General features: G+C 35.5%; 1 protein-coding gene across 1 annotated transcript; it reads right to left on the minus strand.

Annotated features, from left to right (window-relative positions):
* Window positions 1–297: 297 nt before the first annotated feature.
* On the minus strand, window positions 298–19903 carry LOC134539551 (ubiquitin-conjugating enzyme E2-17 kDa). Its single transcript, XM_063381684.1, has 6 exons — window positions 19577–19903; window positions 17476–17539; window positions 10745–10776; window positions 4177–4254; window positions 2794–2899; window positions 298–1305 (listed from the first exon to the last, which is right to left on the minus strand). The coding sequence occupies exons 1-6, from the start codon at window positions 19598–19600 to the stop codon at window positions 1166–1168; spliced, it is 444 nt and encodes a 147-aa protein (XP_063237754.1). The 5' UTR covers window positions 19601–19903; the 3' UTR covers window positions 298–1165.
* Window positions 19904–20211: the final 308 nt, after the last annotated feature.

A 20211-nucleotide genomic window follows, 5' to 3' on the forward strand; every position in this document is an offset into this window, starting at 1 on the left:
GCATATTACCGGTACTATCAAAGGCTACAGAACCACGTAAACATGATAAAATACTTTTTTTCTTCTCATTTTTAAATAATTTTATCGTACAAAGCCCACAATTTTAAGAAAGATTTACTTAGTTTTATTATATTTAATGTTTTACTTTTTAAAAAGTGCCTAGTCAGCAAATGCGGGGCTATTAAAGAAATCCACACACATGCATTTCCCCCGTGCTTGCGGCAACCCATCATCTACCTCAGAATGGGACCAAAGGGGAGGGGAGGTGAACCCACAAGAAACTGTTAACTGGTAACATTTGTTCATATATTATTGTTTATTAACAAGTTTAGGTTACAGAAATGCCACTTGTAAAAATGGACAAAAAAAATTTATTATACACAAGAGAAAAAATTCACACATGACACCACCTCATTTTTTTTTGATTACATAAAAAAAAAGGTATGATGCCATTTCCATGAACTCAAATTGAACAGAGCCGTGCGAGCTTCGCAAGAAACATCAACGCAGGCAAGAGAAAACGAGGAGAGCACAGAGCGATTCGACACGGAGGCAAAAACAGCTGCAAAGTGACGCAGAAGATTGAATTTTTTTATTTTTATTTTAAATCTTCGCTTCCCTGCGTGCATCCAAGTCTTCCGACAGATCACAGCCGGGTCCCGGGTGAAAGAAGACTACGTTCTGCCAGAGCTGTCGCGAGAGGGAAATGTCTCGAGGGGGGCATACGCCGAGGAAACGGAGCGAAGCAGCCCCCGACAAAAAATTCAATCTCCGCAGGCACGGCTCTCCCCCGCCTGCAGTCGCGAGGCCTCCTCCCCCCGCACGGGCCCGTCGCCACATCACACTTCTCAACTTTGAATCGCGAATAAATTTATCACAAAAATCTCCGTAAAGCGGGACGAAGCAAGCGCAAGGCAGAAAAAAAAAATTCAGGCTGCAGATTTAACAAATTACTAAAAATGTTGTAATGGACAAAAAATTTGTACAATGTTCTCAACAACCAGAGAAAAGTGTGTACCCTAAAAACTCATTTGTTCTTGCATCCTCTCTCTCTCTCTCTTCCCCCCCATCTTTATTTTTTTATTTTTTAGAAAAAAGATTTCATTTTCAACGGATTCTTGCTGTGTGAGTGATCCGGACCGGTGGCGTAGCTGTGCAGAACCCATCACATGGCGTACTTGCGGGTCCACTCCCGCGCCAGTTCATTGTACTTTTCCCTGTCTGTCTTGTATATCCTCGCTATCTCCGGCACTAGCGGGTCGTCTGGGTTCGGGTCGCACAGTAGGGAGCAGATGGACAGCAACACTGCGAACAGAGGCGAGCGCAGTCAAACACAGGGGCCACAGAACATTACACGCCGGCTAATTATGCCATGCAAAGAGCTCGAATTCCGATCCAACCGAACCCTTTTGCCAACTCATTGCTTTGGCCGCATTCTAGCCGTTAGGTCTTACCAGCGCTCCATCAATAAACAGAAAACCTGATTTAAAATGTTTTTGGACACCCTACTGCTGGTTACAGTAAATGTCATAAGAAACCTCAATAATGGACAAAAAAATTAATGTTGGAGGGTTATGATATCACTGAAAACATCGATAGAGCAACCGTGTTTGTTTGGCAAGTTGGATGGCTTGAATTCTCATAAAATATTTTGCATATAGGCCGGGTTCTAAAGTGTTGGATGTTGGACAGAATCAGGCCAATCTTTCCCAGCGCATAACAGAAATGGGGCCCACTTCCATCACAACATATCTTTAAAATGATGAAGCTAAATGAGGGATTAAAGAGGTTACAAAGGTTAAATAACTAAAATAACACCAAAATCTATGTTAAAATCTTTTAAAAATCACTTAAAATTAATTTTTTATGAAATTAGTATTGAGTAAAATTATGATTCAAAAGTAAAAAAAAATAAATAAACAAAAACATAAGTCTAAAAATTACATCCAGTAATGTATTGAAATATTTAATTTCAAAATGAAATTAAAATTTAAAAGTTTAAGATGGCTAAGATCAAAAATGCACTTTGGTAGCGTGACAAGATTAAAAATATATTTGAGGTCATCTGTCCAACTTTTATTTGATGGAGATATGTATAGTAGAACCTTGATTAACCAGGGTAATGGGGAAAGGATAGCATGGATAATCAAATTCAAGTGTATTTACATTTAGGTTACACAAATAGCAAAATTTTGTAAGTAATTTATACAAAACAAATGGACACGTATTACTGACACTAAAAATTAATTTTTAAAAATATGTACGAATGAAATTATTTGTAAATACCTAAAATATTTAGTTTCAATGTAAAATATGAATTATATTAACAACATAGGTACGTACAATTTAACCAGTAACTTGCCTTGAATCAACAAACAATTAATTTCTACTTTTAATATGTAGTTTTTAGTTCTACTCCTTTCTTGTCCCTTCCCTAATAAATTATATTTCATGAGCTAGGTACCACCCCCAAAGTTTCATTTTTAATTGAGAACCCGGTTAATCGGGTCATGGATAATCAAGGTTCTACTGTAATTGGAAGATATGCAAAAATAATATTAAATAGTTATGTACCACCAGATGTCTACATACATTATCTACATACACATTTATGTATATAAAATATGGCTGAAATATTTTCTTATTTGTTGATATCACAAGAACAAATAATGTTTGTTCATGTGTATTCCATCTTCAACAAACCTACGATGACATTTAACAAGCCAACACCTGCGATCGTGCTTGCACATCACACTTCCACATGAGAAAAGTCAACGAAATGCGAGGACTCACCTTTCGAAATCGTAAGCGCTGGCGACCATTGAGATCTCAAAATGTCCAAGCAAATGCTTCCATTGCTGTTTATGTTTGGATGATAAATTCTGGTTGTGAAAGCAACCTGTGAACAAAGCATGGTTCAGCGTGATTCGAAACGCTGCACGAACGCAAAGAAGCTATGTTTAGCCACCACAAGACATGACATTTTGTTCAATATTGATTTCCAGCAGAAACAACATGGAAGCAAAACAAAGGTAACATGAGAACATCAGGCAACACCAAAAATGGCTCACCATTCTGGTTGTGATTACAAGGAATTGAAAAATGTTTGTGTAATACTACAAGACTATTATAATTTTGATAACTTCGCAGCTGGTCATAATTGTCTGGGACTAAGTAAGCCCTATGCATTTTCCTGGGGGTGATTTTCTAAACCTGCCCAAGTACAATGCACCCCCTTTCTCACAAGCACACAGCTGATTCTGGATTCTTCTTTCAATCTTACATATATTTTTCAAAATTATATATTAATTTAATTCTCAACTGTTATTCAATATTCACCTATGCTTTTGTACCATTGTAAAAATTAATTGGTTACCTTAATTTTTAAAAATAATTTTCAAATTCCTCTGGCAGGGTGTACACACAAACCTGTAATATAATTTCCAATTTCCCTGACTAATTTTTAATTAATAATTTATCTTTTTTGCCATAAATAGTTAAAGAACAAAAATTAATTTTTTTGGTTAGTTCGATTATTACAGATAAGCCCCATCGTCCAGAATTCTCAGGAACACAAAGCTAACCCAAGCATAGTGCTTATCTGAAATTTGTAGCCATAACATTATTTTGATCACTACTTACATTTACTTCACAAGTTCAAAGAAAGACAGTAATCATGCCTTTTTAGTTTAAAGTTAAGATACAAATATGAAAAAAAAATTCATAAGGTTTTTTTATGTTAAATTTAATCACGTGGCCTGAAATTCGCTAACTGTACTGCACAGAGCATGGTTTGCTGCCAAGTCGGAAACAAAAGAACGATAACTACCCATATGTATCTATTACTTACGCTAACTGTCTTTAATTAGGAGATTTTAATGATACTTGGTGAAATCAAAGGACTTTTATTTTAATTTTAAAAAAACCTGATATTTCTTTATGATACTAAGAAGGCATACGAACCCTGATACACGATTTCATAGTGTGAATGACAATACACTAAAACACTGAAGCATGACATTTCCCTCTCAAATTACCATCGCTGGGGAAATTCTACGACTTTTCCAGGATGTAAAATAAATTTTCCTGGCTTCCCCTGACCAATTTAAAATACCTAAATTTATGGAATGTGGACGCCCTGTCTGTACGTTATAGAATAACAACACTGGAACTCACCTTTGGAGGTTTGAACGGGTAGTCTGTGGGGAAGTGGATGGTTAGGAAGAACACCCCGCCCTGGTACGGGCTGTCTGGCTGCAACAAGGCAGAGCACACGCGGCCAATAGCACTACACCTACGGTCCCGCAGCCAATCCACAATCACACTACCACACGACACATGCAAGCACGTTCTGTTCATCAGAAATGCAGACAATCAACAAACCTCTTAACTCCAATAATGCCAATTTTTACATTTTTTTTTGCATTAATATCCTTGCAATTCTTAGTGTGTTATAACTAGAGACCCGGAAAATTCACGGGTTCACTTCGTGTTATGCTAAAATTCAAATAATTATATCTTAGTGCTGCTTCTGTCATTGGTTCACTGTTAATCTGGAGGACTGGGGGCCAATTAGAGACCCTCACTCATAGAGGTGTCGAATCACAGGTTACCCAGTCGAGACTACTCACAAGTCAGCAGCCAATGAACAGTTGGCATTTGCCCGAGTGTGTAGAGGATATTGGAGTCTATCCTGGAGGTCATTGAACCCGCAAATTTTCTGGGTCTCTAGTTATAACAGAAAAAAATTTCTTAGACACACAATTCCCAATCCGGCAAAACTCTAAACAAATTTAAGGTTTACGTAAGTACGTATAATATAACAGAAAGCAGTCTGTGTGTTGATTATCTAACTTTAGTATTATAGCACTCTCAGTGAAAAGTAAAACTAAGGAGTTAAAACATAGCAATTTGTTACAACTAGTAGTAAGGATGGAGTTTCAAGGTTTTTGTATTTTATCTCTCTCTCCTGTAAAATATGCATTCAGGAAGTTAAGAGGTTTGCTAATTAGCAAGATGGTATGTCTCAAGACCGAAAAAACCTTTCTTTACAAGCTTTCATTTAACTTCAAATGTTTGTCTGTTTTGTCATCTTACAAGTTAAATTCAAATCACTTCTGCTTGAACCAGAGAGCTGAAACTCTCGTACATGCTCAGTTCTGACAACAATTTTATTTTATACACACAGATTCTGGCATTTTGAATTTTGGTCTCCATATTGAAAATTTGTTACTATAAAAAAATAGGAAATATTTTAAATATTATAAAAAAAATTTCATTTCGATTAAATTAAAAAAAGGAAAAATTATAAAATTTATGAAAAAATTTATATTTAATAAAACTCTTATAAAAACTGATTCCACCTTGCTTTACTTTTTAATACATTTTTAATAAAAGTTTTTTTAAATATTTTTTATAACATTAAATTTTGTTATTTAAATGATATTCATAGCAAGAGTAGCAGCTGAAGCTATAATACACACTAATGACAGGCACATGGTCTGCAACAGGACGACAGCAGGCGTGCAGAGACTGAATGAGATATCCAAATCGAAATAGTGCTGTCACGTCCAAAGAACGACCAACACGAGTGAGTACTGGAAATAAAGACAGAAGGAGACTACGGACAAATGGTGATCGTAGCCACAGCGAGGGAGGAAGAAGGTCGTAGGACGACGACACACACAGGACGGAAACAGACACGGACGGAAGCGCAAACATGGCCGACTGCCGGCTGGTAGCATCTGAATACTTGAGTGTGCCAGTTCACCAGTCACAGCAAGAAATGTTATCCCACAGCAATAAATACCGAGCTACTAACTGTGTGGCCAACCAAGAACGTGGTGAGTTTCATAAAGCCGGCACACGAAAGGTTGACGAGAAAGTGGGAGTTGACTTGGGAAACTGACAATCGCGCGTGGGAATGTAGGGAAATGTTAAGTCACAAAGTCAACAGCTCCTGATGCTCGCTAGCGAACATTTAAAGTAGAAATTAATTTCTTTGTGTTGCTCAGCAGAGGCAACTATCTGTTTATCACGCTGTTATCTTCAGCCTTATCTCGCAAGGAACCCAAACTATCTGCAGTGTCATATTTCCACATGGATTCTAATAAGAGAGTACTTCCAGTATAAAACAAAATTTACCATAGATGTTCCCCAACACATTTATACGACAAATAAAATTTTAAAAGAAAACAAAGAGTTTGTAAAGTAAATAGTACCAATCTCACCTATAAATAGGGCCACGATTTTTTCGCACAAGCGAAATAACGCGAAATAAAACGATATTGAGAGTTAACACCACCGAAACGCGAAAAATAGAATACGTACCATATAAACACGAAATGCATTACAATAACATCGTTAGATGCCAAATTTTTGTTTACGACGTTTCTTGGATCAATTATCTTTGTAGGCGTTTCAAACACACTTCTCCAATATACAAATATAACAGAAGATTTTAATATTTCATAGTTTTTTCACGGATAATAATCTTCCTAGTTTTAGGTTATATCAAACATTGAAAATATTTGGTTATATACGCACGTTAGAAAAACAGTGCCGCCATTATGCGAAGATTGTGAACAGACACCGTTAGCCAACACGCAAAGCGCAAATACAATTGTATTGAGCGTAATAATTTTCCGCGTGCGTTTCATAACGTAATTTAAAAGCTGGGAAAAAATTTGTCGTTTTTTGACTAAGTAAATGTACTGCAGCACCCGAAGCTTTAAAATCTTTATGACGTGCAGCGCATCGCCAGTGTAAAGAGAAAAAAAAATATTAATGTTTCGTGTATTGGCACGATTGCATTAAACATTATTTTTGTAAAAAAAAAAAAGTGGTTTACAACGTCCGTGACTATACTTTTGCCGTGCTGAAATTTAGATTTAGAGTTATATTTTCATTACATTTTACAACATTTTACGTTCGTTAAGTTTTCGTGGATTTTTTTCTCTGTGTTCCTGTTTTAGGAAGATGTAGCAACATTGTGTAACAAACAAAAAAAATGCCTAAAAATAAACCAACAGTGGCTGCACGTGCAGCAGAATTTTCAAAAGAAGGGTTTTATGCGAGTGACGGTAAAATACTGATGTGTAAATTTTGCGACTGTCGTTTAGAGTTTGAAAGGAAAGATACACTAAACAAACACACTCAGTCCGAGAGACACAAAAATGGGAAGCAAAGGCAACAAACTTCAAAACGGCAGCTTTCAATTTATGAGGCAGAGCCAGTGCTAAAACGAGCCAAGCAACAAAAAGATGAATTTGTACTGGAAACAGTTGAAGCATTTATTGCTGCTGGAATTCCTGTTGAGAAACTGGACAGCTGCAAACTTAGGGAATGGCTAGCAAAACATGTCGGTGGTGCTGGTGATATACCTAGTGCAGACTGGGTAAGAAAAAAATATATTCCTCTTTTAAGGGAAAAGAAAGAGGCAGAGATCAGAGAAAAAGTGGCAGACCAGAAAGTTGTAATTATGGCAGATGAAACCACAGATAAAGGAAATAACTGTGTGTTCAATATTCTTTTCCAGATATTGCAACCAGGGGCAGAACATAGCATTTTACTTGGAGCATCATGTGTACTTGAAGCTGCAAATGCTGTCAGCTGCTCGAAAGCTGTGATTGACATATGCACCAAGTATGAAATCAAAGAAGAAAACATAGTTGCATATGTAACTGACGGTGCTAGATATATGACCAGATCTGCAAGCACTTTGAAAGGTATATTTGGTGAACATGTGTACCACGTGCAGTGCTGGGCACATAAAATCAATCTGGTAGGGCAGATCTGGCAGAACAGTTTGGAGGATTTAAACCTGTTTGTGATCAAGGTAAAAAATGCTTTTTTGAACACACGAAAGAGACGGCATGCTTACCTCAACTTTTTGAGGGACAAGAATGGAGAAGATAATGCGAAGATGTTTCCACTGCCCATTGTGACACGATGGAACACGTGGTTTCATGCTGTTTTCTACCTGGCTGACCACCTGCATAACATTGTTAGCTTCTTCAAACAACTGAGTGAAGAAAATAATGCTGGTGTGAAATTCATAAAGGGACTGCAAGAAACTGAGATACAAGCCCTGGAAGCTCAGTGTGTGTTTGTCACTGAAAATTGTGCCTGCTTTGTTGACACAATAAACTTCTTGGAGGGATCCTCCTACCCAACTGCCCACCTCCTCTATTCAAAGCTTCAGAAGCTTCAAATTTCATTGGAAGTTCTAACAAAAGGAATTTTTCCAGAGAGTGTTGAAAATTTACTGAGCAAAATGAAAAGTGTTCAGTCTGCAGCCTTGAAAGAACTGTTCAAACAGACATCACAGCTTAGCTTACTAAAGCTACATGATTTGGTCTCAAGTGATCCTTCTCATGCACTTTTTTGTGATATTGATGCCCTGCTCAACCCCAAAAATATTGGGAATGTGAGTATAGAAGGCAAAAACTTCTCCAAAATGGTTGATTCTCTACCGTTCCTACAAAATGTGCCAAGAACTGCAGTGGCAGCAGGTTATATGTCCCTTCAAAAGCTTGTAAACATTGAACTACAAAAACCACACACAGACAATGTAGACATAGTGAACCTCATGTGTCAACTAAAATGTGACTTTCCTGAATTTGCTGCAGCTGCACTAAAATTAATGTGGATACCAACATCAAATGTTGACACTGAAAGGTCATTTTCTAAATATTCTGTAATTGTCAGTGACCGGAGAAGATCTCTTTTGCCTGAGAATGCAGAACTTTTAACTATGGTCGCTTTCTCATGATTTGTGAATAATGATAACCAATATAAAATACTGCCACCTATATATAAATGTGCCTTTACCAAATATGAGAAGAACAATGTCAAAATTATGTCCTAAGTTATGTTTATCGTGTTTTTATACTTGCTTTTATACACAATCTACACCGTTAGTATTTATTTACTTTGAACAATGTTTTAATTAACTTTAAGCAAAAATTGTAAATATTAAAATAAGGGATTATAATTACATTTAATATCACTGTCCTTAAATCTTCGAAATAAATCATAAAGACAATACAAAAGAAATTTGAATTTTTATGACAATAAAGACGAAATCTCAAAATCTTTAGGACGAAATTTCCCAAAAAATAAAACCGTAAAATCTTGGCTCTACCTATAAACATTCCCCACAAACACAGATTTGAGTTTTTAAAAAAAGTGGCTGTATTATTTTTAGTTGCACATTGGCCTTGTAGCATGAAATAGTGATAAAACCAAGAAAAAGTTAAGCTTAGGTATCAATAATGCAGTCTTATCTAATATGTGATTCACTAAACATACATAGGCCTGGATCATACTATTAGCACAGTTACGGACTACTCTTTCAGGTTCTAGACTGTGATCTTGTAACAACCAAGGATATTGCTCTTCCCACTTGATAAATAGTTTAATTTACAATTTATTATGTTGTCTTACAGTAAATGCTAAGGTTAGTTTTCTTTAATATAATTTAAGTAACAGCTTGTTATTTTTTCTACGAAGCATTTATAAATTCACCAGTTCTTTTATGATCATAATTTATATTCTTTCATGCTTTACTATTTATCTAAACGATTTGCTGACTTGGTGGAAAATAAGACCCTAGATCTTATTTTTATGCGTTTGGTGGTTATATTACGTTTTTATGTGCTTTAATGTATTATTTTAAGTATTGCTTGTGTTTCTTTGTACATAAATAGCAATGGCAATTACTTTCTTCTGTGTAAATTTATTCTGGCTATGGTTTCTGTCCAGAAAGCTGATGCGATAGCGTAGCCGGTGGCATGAGATGAGAGACTAGAGCCCAGATACTGTGGGGAAAAAACATTTGGAATGTATCAGGCCACTGCTGCCATGCGCCATGATTGGCTGCTCGTTTTTAACTGCAATTTTGTGATTGGGCGGTGAGAGCTCGCACCTGTGTTTCCGCCACGGGAGGGACACGCAGTTACGTGCTAGCCAACGCAGTCTGTCCGGACGAGGTACCGAGCAGATTGTTCCGGAAGAGGGCTCGCAGTTATATTCGTTTTGGTCGTCATTCCAAGGACAGAGTTAAGTGAATAACCACGTGACATCAGTATGAACTTCCTTATAAATTAACCTGCATCTTTCAGTACCTGCAAACCGTCTACTTGTTTGCCGTTTTGAAAACAGGGAAGAGATAATGTGCAGCGTGTTTATAAATTTTACACGTACTTTTTTTTTGTGGTTGCAAGGTGGCTGCAAACAATGACTGTGATATGCAAGGCAATCTTCAAAGTACACAGTCATGACATCAAAAAGTAAAATTCTATGGAACTGAAATAGTTCTTGGCACCCAAAAATATTCTTTCAGGTGTTTTATGTCTGTGCGATCTAGAAAAACTGTGAGCTAATAGGAGTTCTTAATTTTTACAACATTAATATGATGTAAACAAACCCGGTAACCATATTTACTACTGTGGGCAACAATCATAGAATTATATTTGTATGACACTCTCCCAATTGTACAATTACATCACTACTTGAGACTAACAATATGGTGCAGAAAAAATTTAAAAACTATCTCCTGTCTACACAACAAACTAAAAAGCTTTAGTACTTCTTATTGCTACATGAACAAGTAACAGATGCATGGGTGAATTTTAACTGCACATGAAGGGAAAATATCTTAAATTATAACCAAGTTTACTTCTTCATTTATAAATAATGCAAGTTACTGCATAATATTCAAATATAAAACTGAATTACTTACTGGTCCCATGATTGTGGCTTGCCAGTGAAACACTGAAATTAAGAAAATCATGATTCAATTAATTTGGCAATTCTGCTTTAGAAACACAACACAAAATAATCATAGCAACATGCCATCACAAATGTAGTTAAAATATTTAAACCTTATTCCTTTAGCTACATATGATTAACATATTAACACTCTCAGATTCCCTTTAACAAACTACAGATATCATACCTAAATTGATCAAGATTGAGTTTTGCACATTATTAGCATGTGAAAAGTTTGTGTGAATCAAAAGAATCTCGGTAAAATAATATTTCTCATAATATGACTTGAAAAACCATTCTGATAAACAGCAACCTTCTATTCTATGATTCATCAACAAGAAGAATTATTGTTCGGTAATTAATATGTTTTAAGAATCCAAATTTATCCTTTGATCCTGTGGGACATTAAGTTTGCTGTTTTAATTTAGTAGATAAAAAGATCTTGGACAAAACAATAACTCCAATATCACAATACAACAAATTATGTCAGGACTTGTGTTCTTTTTTCCTCTTAACGTTTCCAACTTGCGATCATAATTTATAGTCACATCAAAGGTTTCAGTTATGTCAAGGATCTTTCAATATACTAAATTAAAACAGCAAGCATCATGTCCCACAGGATCATACCAACAAAATCAAGAAATAAATTTGGATATGTAATATTGAACTTTTACCCTTTAATCTAGGTGAAACACACATTACACAAGTCAAAAACAGACAGACCTCAAGAAGTAGAGATATACTTGTATGAGTTACTTAACTTAGGAAACACATCACACACAGACACGGCAGAGAACATTTAATCTGGGTTTCAATTCCTGACAAGACTGAAACAATTTTTTTTTAAGCGGAAGCATATCTACGTTGCAGTGGTCCAAAGGTTTTCTCTGGGGTCATTCCACGCCGGATCATCCAGCCGAGATACACATTGGTCGCCCCACCATCTCTGTTTGGTGGAATTTTTTCAATCCGCAACCAAAGTTGAGTGACATCTTGCTTTAACTTACATTATCTGTAATAACAGTTATTTATGTAGAATCATGAAATTCACCATACTTATTCAGAATTTTATACGTAGATTTCAAATATCACTCAAAAAATAAAATGTAATTAAATGCCCAGAAGTACGTGCAATTTGTGTTAGAAATGGAAAAAATTAATTACCAAAAATTGTAAACATCAGTTCAGTAATCCTATTATAACTTTTTTAATATTAATCTTCACAATCTTGGGCTTGGTACCATTAGAAAGAGCACAAAATTTGCTACAAAATGGCAAAATATAATTTGCGGATATTTACCTTCTCACCCTCACCCCACCTAAAGCAATGTTTTGGTGGATAGAATTGTTAACTGTACATACAGTACATAAGTTTATATAAATAAAAAAAATTACAAAATTATAGAAATCAAAGTTAGACCTGCAAGCTGTGCTCATGAAAATTGCATTTTTTTTTTTTACAATACCAGTGTCACTTGATATACATACCTGAAGTAGGCCTACTTTAAGTTCTTTATCAATGTAATCTATGAAGAAGCAGATTCTATTTAGACCATTTTGATGTAATTTCTCTCTTATTCGTGAATGTCAGTTTATAATGCACCCTTCCAACACGAATCTCAAGTTCCGGAACATGAACAGTGCAAAGAATGTTGACTAATGGCACCCAGCATTGATCTTCCTGGCCATAATTGCGATGTTCTGGCCAGTAAAATAATTTAGCTGGCCAGTAAGGATGCATAATCTTAATCATTGCAGCTTCATCTTTTTAAAGCACTAAATTTTATCATCATAAACTGAACACACATACCAATTGTTTTTAATTTGGAGGCTCTCCGGTTTTTTTCAGTCAAAGAATACTCTTATCGAAAAATTATAATCAGAGCTAATTTGCTTGGCTGCTCTTATAGTTTTAGATAGTGGGATGAAATAGTACAAGGACCTTGTTCCAGGCACAGTAGTTAACTCTGAGAAACACTTGTTCAGCTTTTCTTCCACTGTGTGAGCATCATCTTCGAGTAAAAAACTAAAACCTCTGCTTAGCTGTCAAAATTTTATCTCTGTACAGTCTTTGCAAGCTCACTCTAGATACTGTCCTTTTTAAAACATCCTCCAACACCATCACAAGCTGTTTTACCATGACTTGCTGCATGAAATGTCCAAAAAGCTTTTAAATCAAAATCTTCCAAGTGATAGCGGAGGCTGATCAAACTTTTAAAATTCTTGTATTGTGTTGCACAACCATCTGTGATATACTTTACTTAATTAATGTTAAGGAATTCTTCATGAATTAGTAAGCTCAATCTCCTTGGAACCTCATATACAAAGAGAACATCATGCTTTAGGTAATCAGAGATAAAGCACAAAGACATATTACATGTTTCTCCATCCTTTCTGAAGTACAGAATTACTGGATGTAATGTGCAAGCAGAACGCAACTAATGACATGACTCAATTTCGTCTTTGATAACAAAAGAATAGTTTTCTGCAAGTCCATGAAACCTAGTATTTCATTAGGCTGAATGTTTTCTTTCCTGTTTCACATAGTTTCACTGGTTTTTAGAGACGAATGAGTGTGGTATTAAAGCCGCCAGTTTCTTCAAACGCAGATCAATAAACTTACATAAAGGACCAACATTTGTAAATGGCAGCAATTAGTAGTTACACATAGTGAAAACTTAATTACATCATCATCATCAAAGTCAGTAAAAAAAGTTTCTTACGTATTCTTGTACTTTTTCAGAATTTGGACAGTTACGGCATATTCTTAACATGCAATATGGTTTTCATTATCACATACCAGTAAATTAATTAGATCCTTTGGCTTTGATTTTTCTAAATTCATAACTCTCAAAAGAAGGATTCTGGTGTATTCAGCAAACACAGACTGATTGTGTACCTGGCTGACCAACTGACACACCATTTTGACCGCAGCTCACAGAATTTAGAAAATCCTACTTTATCACAAAGGAAATTTCTCTCTGTATGCTGTGTGTAGTTCCTTAAGATTGCTGATTATTAGGTGCTTTAGTTCATGAACATTTTTGTGTACACTAACCTTATCTTTGGCACCTGGCATTATTCTGCTGTTTTCATTGGTAACTTTTTCAACAACTTCAGCAGAAATTTTTCTATCTTGCAAAGGTTCAGGATATGTAAGAATTTCTTTTTTTTTTCACCAACTGGCATTATTTCTTGCTATGTACTCAGAAACATTGAATTCTGTTTTAATTTTCTTTCGTGACCAGGAATTAGGTGCAACTGATAAAATTTTTAACTTCCCTTATGGATGTAGCATATTTCAATTTTTCTTTCATTTGACCGATTAGAAAATTTGAGTCACTTGCATTCCTCTTAAGAACTGACTCTTCAGGTTAAGTCTTCATCAGTACTTCCTTCAGACTGCAATTCATCTTCTGGTAGCTTCAACACTGCTGCTACTTTTGATTTCACTTTACTTTCAACTTCACCTATCTTTTCTTTTTTACCATACACTAATTTTGAATGCTTTGAAAGTCCTTTTAGTTTTAAGGGTGATACATCAAGATTACTCATGCTTAAATTCAAATCTTCCTCTTCAAATGGTGTAGTGTCACTAAGGTCTTCCTTCGTAGGTGTAAGCCTGTCAGGGTCTGGGCCTTCCTCTTCCTTGGAATTATTCTGTGAATTTTCAAACTCTTGTTCTTGAAACAACTTCATCCTACAGTTAGAACACAGCTTTTGTCCAGGAACTAACAAAACACCAGCTTTCCTTTATATGCATCTTTGGCCATTTGAAGAGACATAGGTCTTAAGCCACTTTTTATAAGTCACAAAACTTTTTAAAAACTTCCCCGTAATATTTAATGAGTAATGCACAGTGGTGTGAACATATACTTGAATTTGAATGCAGTGTGAATCAATCTATCCAAAGCAGAATTTATTTTCTTCATCAGAAGTTCAGCAATATTTAAGTTTTATTTATCTTATCTGTGTATGTATTTATGACACACAGAATTAATAAAAAGACATACACTACACATTTCATATAAACTGGTAGCCATTGTAGATTGTAAAAAAACAACTGTATTACCCACTTCAGTCAGATAATACAAAGTAAATAACTTACCAAAAATAAATAAAATAAAACTATCTACATATCAACACTCAAACATTAACAGCCCTAGATTAAACAATCCCAGACAACTTGTTGAAGTGCACAGAAAAATAGCAGCTCCTAAGACTCCCACACACTGGACAACCTGGGACTGACTAATATCTTCTATGAGAACACTCTACAGTACCAACATTGAGATGATGTAATATATTGCTACGAACGCTGAGACCAGACCGCGATGCCAGGTTCAGAGCTGGCTGGCGGTCCTGCAAGGCTCCTGGCGTCACGTGCTGTCTACAGATGTTAAGGTATGCCACACGTGCCTGGCCAGATTACATGGGTTGTCGCAACTCCCCTCCGCTAACCGCGCATCGTCCTTCCTCAGCGCGGTTATCTATAGCTAAACGGCCTTAGCAATTCCACGAGCCACCGCGCGGAGTGGCGCGAATAAACGCAGCCATTTAGGACTGTTCGGGCGTCGGGTCGGCCCGGGATGAAGCGACTCGTTACACCCGCGTGAGTCCCGCTAGTGTTCCAGGTGAGTTCGGAGAGTTCCGCGAGTGAAGGGAAGTGCGAAATCGGCGAAAAGGGTGATAGGCCCCCCAGAGAGCGGCGCGACGTGGAGCGACGGGACTGCGAGAGTGCGACTGAGTGGCGCGAGACTGTGTGTGTGTGGACGGGCGCGAGGTGAGGGGCGAACCACTGTTGAGCCTGGCTCCAGTGAGGAGTGCGAACTGTGGAACATGACAGACATTGGGTTGACTTGTGAACAGACATTTTTAAGTGAAAGTGATTTGTGATTGGACATTTTTAAATACAATTATTTATTATTAATGCAAATTTTAGTAATTAATAAAACTTAATTGGGCTAACCCTTACGAACCCAGTAGTTCTCACATAGATCATAATAATATTACATAATCTACTTTCAAGCAAGAAGACATAATATCATGCAAACTGATTAAATGAGCAAACATTAATTGAATCATAACGTTTCTTCCAACTTTTCTTCATTTCATTTGTATTTTTCATATATAGGCCTACGGTATATTATATGTGCATTTCCAACACGGCTAAAAAAATTATTTTAAACATTTGTGCAATAAAAATATTACTACATATTTGTTTTTACCTGTACATAATATTTTGTAAACTTAAAACTGATTTATAATCATCTTAACCATTTCTTTCACAAAGAACTTGCTTTCATAAAGAAGGAAGGTAAATATCCTCAAATTTTATTTCACCATTTTGTAGCAAATTTTGTGCTCTTTCTAATAATACCAAGCCAGATTGTGAAGATTAACAGAAAAAAGTTATAACAGGATTACTGAACTGATGTTTACAATTTTTGGTAATTAATTTTTTACACTTCTAACATAAATTGCACATACTTCTGGGCATTAAATTACACTTTATGAGTAATATTTGAAGTCTAGGTAAAATACTGAATATGTATGGTGAATTTCACGATTCTACGTTAATAACTGTTATTGAAAATGTAAACTGAAGCAAGATGTGTCACTTGACCTTTGTTGCGGATTTAAAAAATTACACCAGGGGGAAACTTTGAAGGACTTTTAAATTCTAAACTACAGCCAATATTCCAAAAAAAAAAAAAAAAAAAATAATAATAATAAGGTTTCTTATATTTGTCTGAAAATACCACATAACAAATTTCATTCAAATCTGAGCTGGTAGGGTGGACACCCCTGGATGATGACATTGGAATGCCCCTCTGGGTATTCTCTTCTTCATCCATTCATTCTGTCAATCTCATCTCACCACCTCTTGTTTGGACTAGTGTGTATACATTTACGTGCCTTGAGACACTATGTACATAGAAAACTTTTTATTAGCACATTCATGCGTAAATTTTAACTTTACGTGCTGCTCGTCTAGTAGTCACATGTACAGTGGGATTTCTCACACTACAAGCTACAATTGCTTCAACAATCTTTGTTATCACAACCGTAACCTAACTCGCGGGCCGAACTCGAAAATGTGTCCAAGCTGAATCCCAGTAAAGAAACAGAAAAGCAACCGTTTCATTAAACGGTGCCTCGCGCAAGACTAGAAACTGGTTCCAATGCATTCTAGCTGACGTTTGGCAGCCATCAGTTTACTTGTTATGGCAAAAATGCTGGAGATTGCAGTACCATTGCACTAAATAAATGGTGTTATTCTAATTTTCTCAAGAACATTATACGTAGCAATTATTTCTTGTTACGACTATTAAGTGTACAAAAATTGATTCCAGTATAGTTTCTTTACCACATCCCTCAATATTTACGAAATTGGATATACACGAGTTAATGGCGCCAGATGTGGGTCAGTCACATGAACAAAAATTAACGAAAAAGTGAGCTCTGCGCATGCGCGGAATTCTGTAAAAAAAATCTGCAACAGATACACCAAAACACACTCCCTAAAACAAAGGGACTGGCCGTGTCCTGTCGTGCACTAGGAATACAGTCAGGGTACAGGTGTAGCATGTTCAACACCTGAACCCTTGTTTTTGTGTCTTGGAACACCGGCCCAAGTCAGTACCCGAATGGAGGCCACAGTACAACACGCAACTAAAAGGACGAGCCACCAACACTTACGATCATCGCCAACTGGTCCTGCCGAACACTGCGCAGGGGGGTCTCTGCCGAGGTCTTGCAGTTCCTGCCACACACAACGCAGACGACTGAACAATGCTACATCGTCCGCTCGATGGAACACAACAAACGTAGTCAAGCGAAACACTACCCAACATCCATCACACAAACATGCTCTGGACTACATCATCACTTAAGACACTGTGGGTTTTGGATATTTAGTAAAATACTCTAACACTGCCAAGGTACATACAGTCAAATATGTAGAATTTACTCATTAATGCTGTAAAGCTAAAAATATAGGACAGTGACATGCCACAACAGATAAATACTCAAGTGCTAAATAAGTACCAAAAATGATAAGAAAATCCTTGAGAAATTCCAATTTGTAAATGTCAATTGCTGTAAATGAGACTGTGATTGATATATACACAATTATATAATGCTCAATTTCTTGCAATTTTGTTCTCTCACAAAACAAAATGGGCTTAGATCAAGGGAGGAAAGACTAGAGGATTATTAATTCTAAAAAAAAATAGCCACTTTGTTGAGAAACAAGACAGCCCACAGATTTTAAAACTTTTTGTGATTGGCCCTCACTTCAATAAGTTGGCTGTATTTTTTTGTATTTCTTGAGCAGAAGGGAAAAAAAATGAAAGTGAAAATTATTAAAACCACTCACTCTAACAGGATGTTCATAAATATTTGCTTCCCTGACATTTCCACAACTTTTAATGACCAAAATTACAAATATTCCTAAAAAATTTACCTATTTTGCAATTTTCTTAAAACAATAAATATAATCCAACATCCTCAATGCTATTCTAGTTCAAACAGAACTTTGCATATGCCCTTTCACAGTGTATGACTATGCACTAAAACACCATCTGGAAAAAAAGTGTTCAAAGTCTGGGGTATAGCATACCAGATCATGACATTTACTCTCAAATTACTATCACTGAGGAATTCCCATGACTTTTCCAGGTTTTAAAGTAAATTCCCTGCATTTCCTTGATTTCAATAATTTTCCATCAATATCTACAGTAAATATCGCAAAATGGTATCTTCATAATTTTATTTATAATTTGCAGATAAGCAGTTACGTAATATAAGAACCATAACTTCTCAAAACTAGTTACGTATTTTGAAACTGTAACAAGGTAAATAAAGGAATGTCTTTGTTCGAAAACACATCATTTTGAATTATAGTTTTTTTTTTTTTAAATTAGCTGAAACCCTTACTACACACCTTATAAAAATGTTAACCACTTAATCAAGGAAGCATTAATCTTTCTATCCTCACTGTGCATGTTTGTCAATGAACTAAAGATTTTTGAAACTATTGCTCATCAATATTGAGACAATGTTTTAGGTATTTATTTACCAACTTTACTTTTTAAAATATATAATTTTGAGTTAAATTGTCATTTTGTTATAACCAAAGCTAATTTCAAGAAATACCAAATGCTAATATAGAACTAAGTCAATGACATTTCTTTAAGGTTAAGTATTGATGCATATTTTAAACGCAAAAAAAATCGAACGTCCGAGAGTGTTGTTTCTATTTATTAAATATTTCAAAAAAAGACTAAAACCATAATGTATATCAACTTAATTAAGCTTACCGGTACCGCAGTCATTGCGTTCAAATGGGTTTACAAACAATGTCTGTGGCAAACTTAGAATGGAATATCACACATTTTCACCATAAAAATTACGTATTTAGACACACACCCTCAAACAAGTTCTGCCTACGTAGAAATCCGTGAATTAAAATATTTCACATTAAAGAATGGACTTATTTCCCATTACTTCCTGGTGGTTTATCATGCACTAAGAAATCAACGTTTCTTGACCTAAATAAACATACCAGACATTATATTGACCGCACAACGGTTGGAAAGGAACAAAGAATGTCACTGACAGCATATCGTTTTTTTGTCACTTACAGCTGCCATCTCAAATAGACTATTCAATGTTCAATGCACCTTCACACAGCTCAACTCGAAAATCGTTAAGGGCGTTTAGCTCGGTTCTACCACGCACGGAAACAGATAATCAACACACTTTCAAAATCCGAAAGAGTAAAATATTAACAGCTTACCTTATTGATGCGTTTTAACGCCATTTGCGAACAACTGTGTGATGATGGACTGGTTTGAAACCAGACAATTTAACCCGCTTGCAGATTCCTAAGCTTAGGTAATGAAAATGGCTGCTGTCTTTGATCTCAGTTTTGCTACAATAGTAAAAAAAGTAATTTTTATTCTTCAAATGTAAATTATTTAAGACATGTTGTCCATATACCGGTCAAAAATTATTTATTTAAAATAACGGTTTATTATAAAAACGAAATTTAATTAAAATATGTAGCAAACTTAACATATTAAAAGCTCATTTGATGTTCCGCTTAAAGACCGAGCTCCGTATTCGATTTATTTACTTTTTTGAGTGGTCTAATCAATAGTGACAAGAAAATAATGTATTATAATATTCCTTACGTTAAATTTGTAAAAAAATAAAATAAAAAATATTACTGCAAATTAATATGGAATAAGCAGATTCTTAGAAAAAATTTCAAACCATAACAATTTTTTCACGCCTTTTCTAAAAGGTGTAGTATATTTTTGAGTAAACATGTATACTTTTACTCTGAAGTTAACTTGCTTCCTTAGCAATTTTTTTTCCTAAATAAATTGTTACAATGTTAAAAATAAAAACTAATATTTAAACCAAGAA

This window comes from Bacillus rossius, chromosome 15 (genome assembly GCF_032445375.1).
Source record: "Bacillus rossius redtenbacheri isolate Brsri chromosome 15, Brsri_v3, whole genome shotgun sequence".
NCBI lineage: Eukaryota > Metazoa > Arthropoda > Insecta > Phasmatodea > Bacillidae > Bacillus > Bacillus rossius.

Excerpts from the sequence above, each read along its gene's own strand:
- LOC134539551 (XM_063381684.1), bottom strand. The coding sequence starts at position 19,600 with ATGGCGTTAAAACGCATCAATAAG. Across the intron at positions 17,540-19,576 it reads CGTTAAAACGCATCAATAAG|GAACTGCAAGACCTCGGCAG; the intron begins GTAAGCTGTTAA and ends TGTGTGTGGCAG. Across the intron at positions 2,900-4,176 it reads ACCCGTTCAAACCTCCAAAG|GTTGCTTTCACAACCAGAAT; the intron begins GTGAGTTCCAGT and ends CTTTGTTCACAG.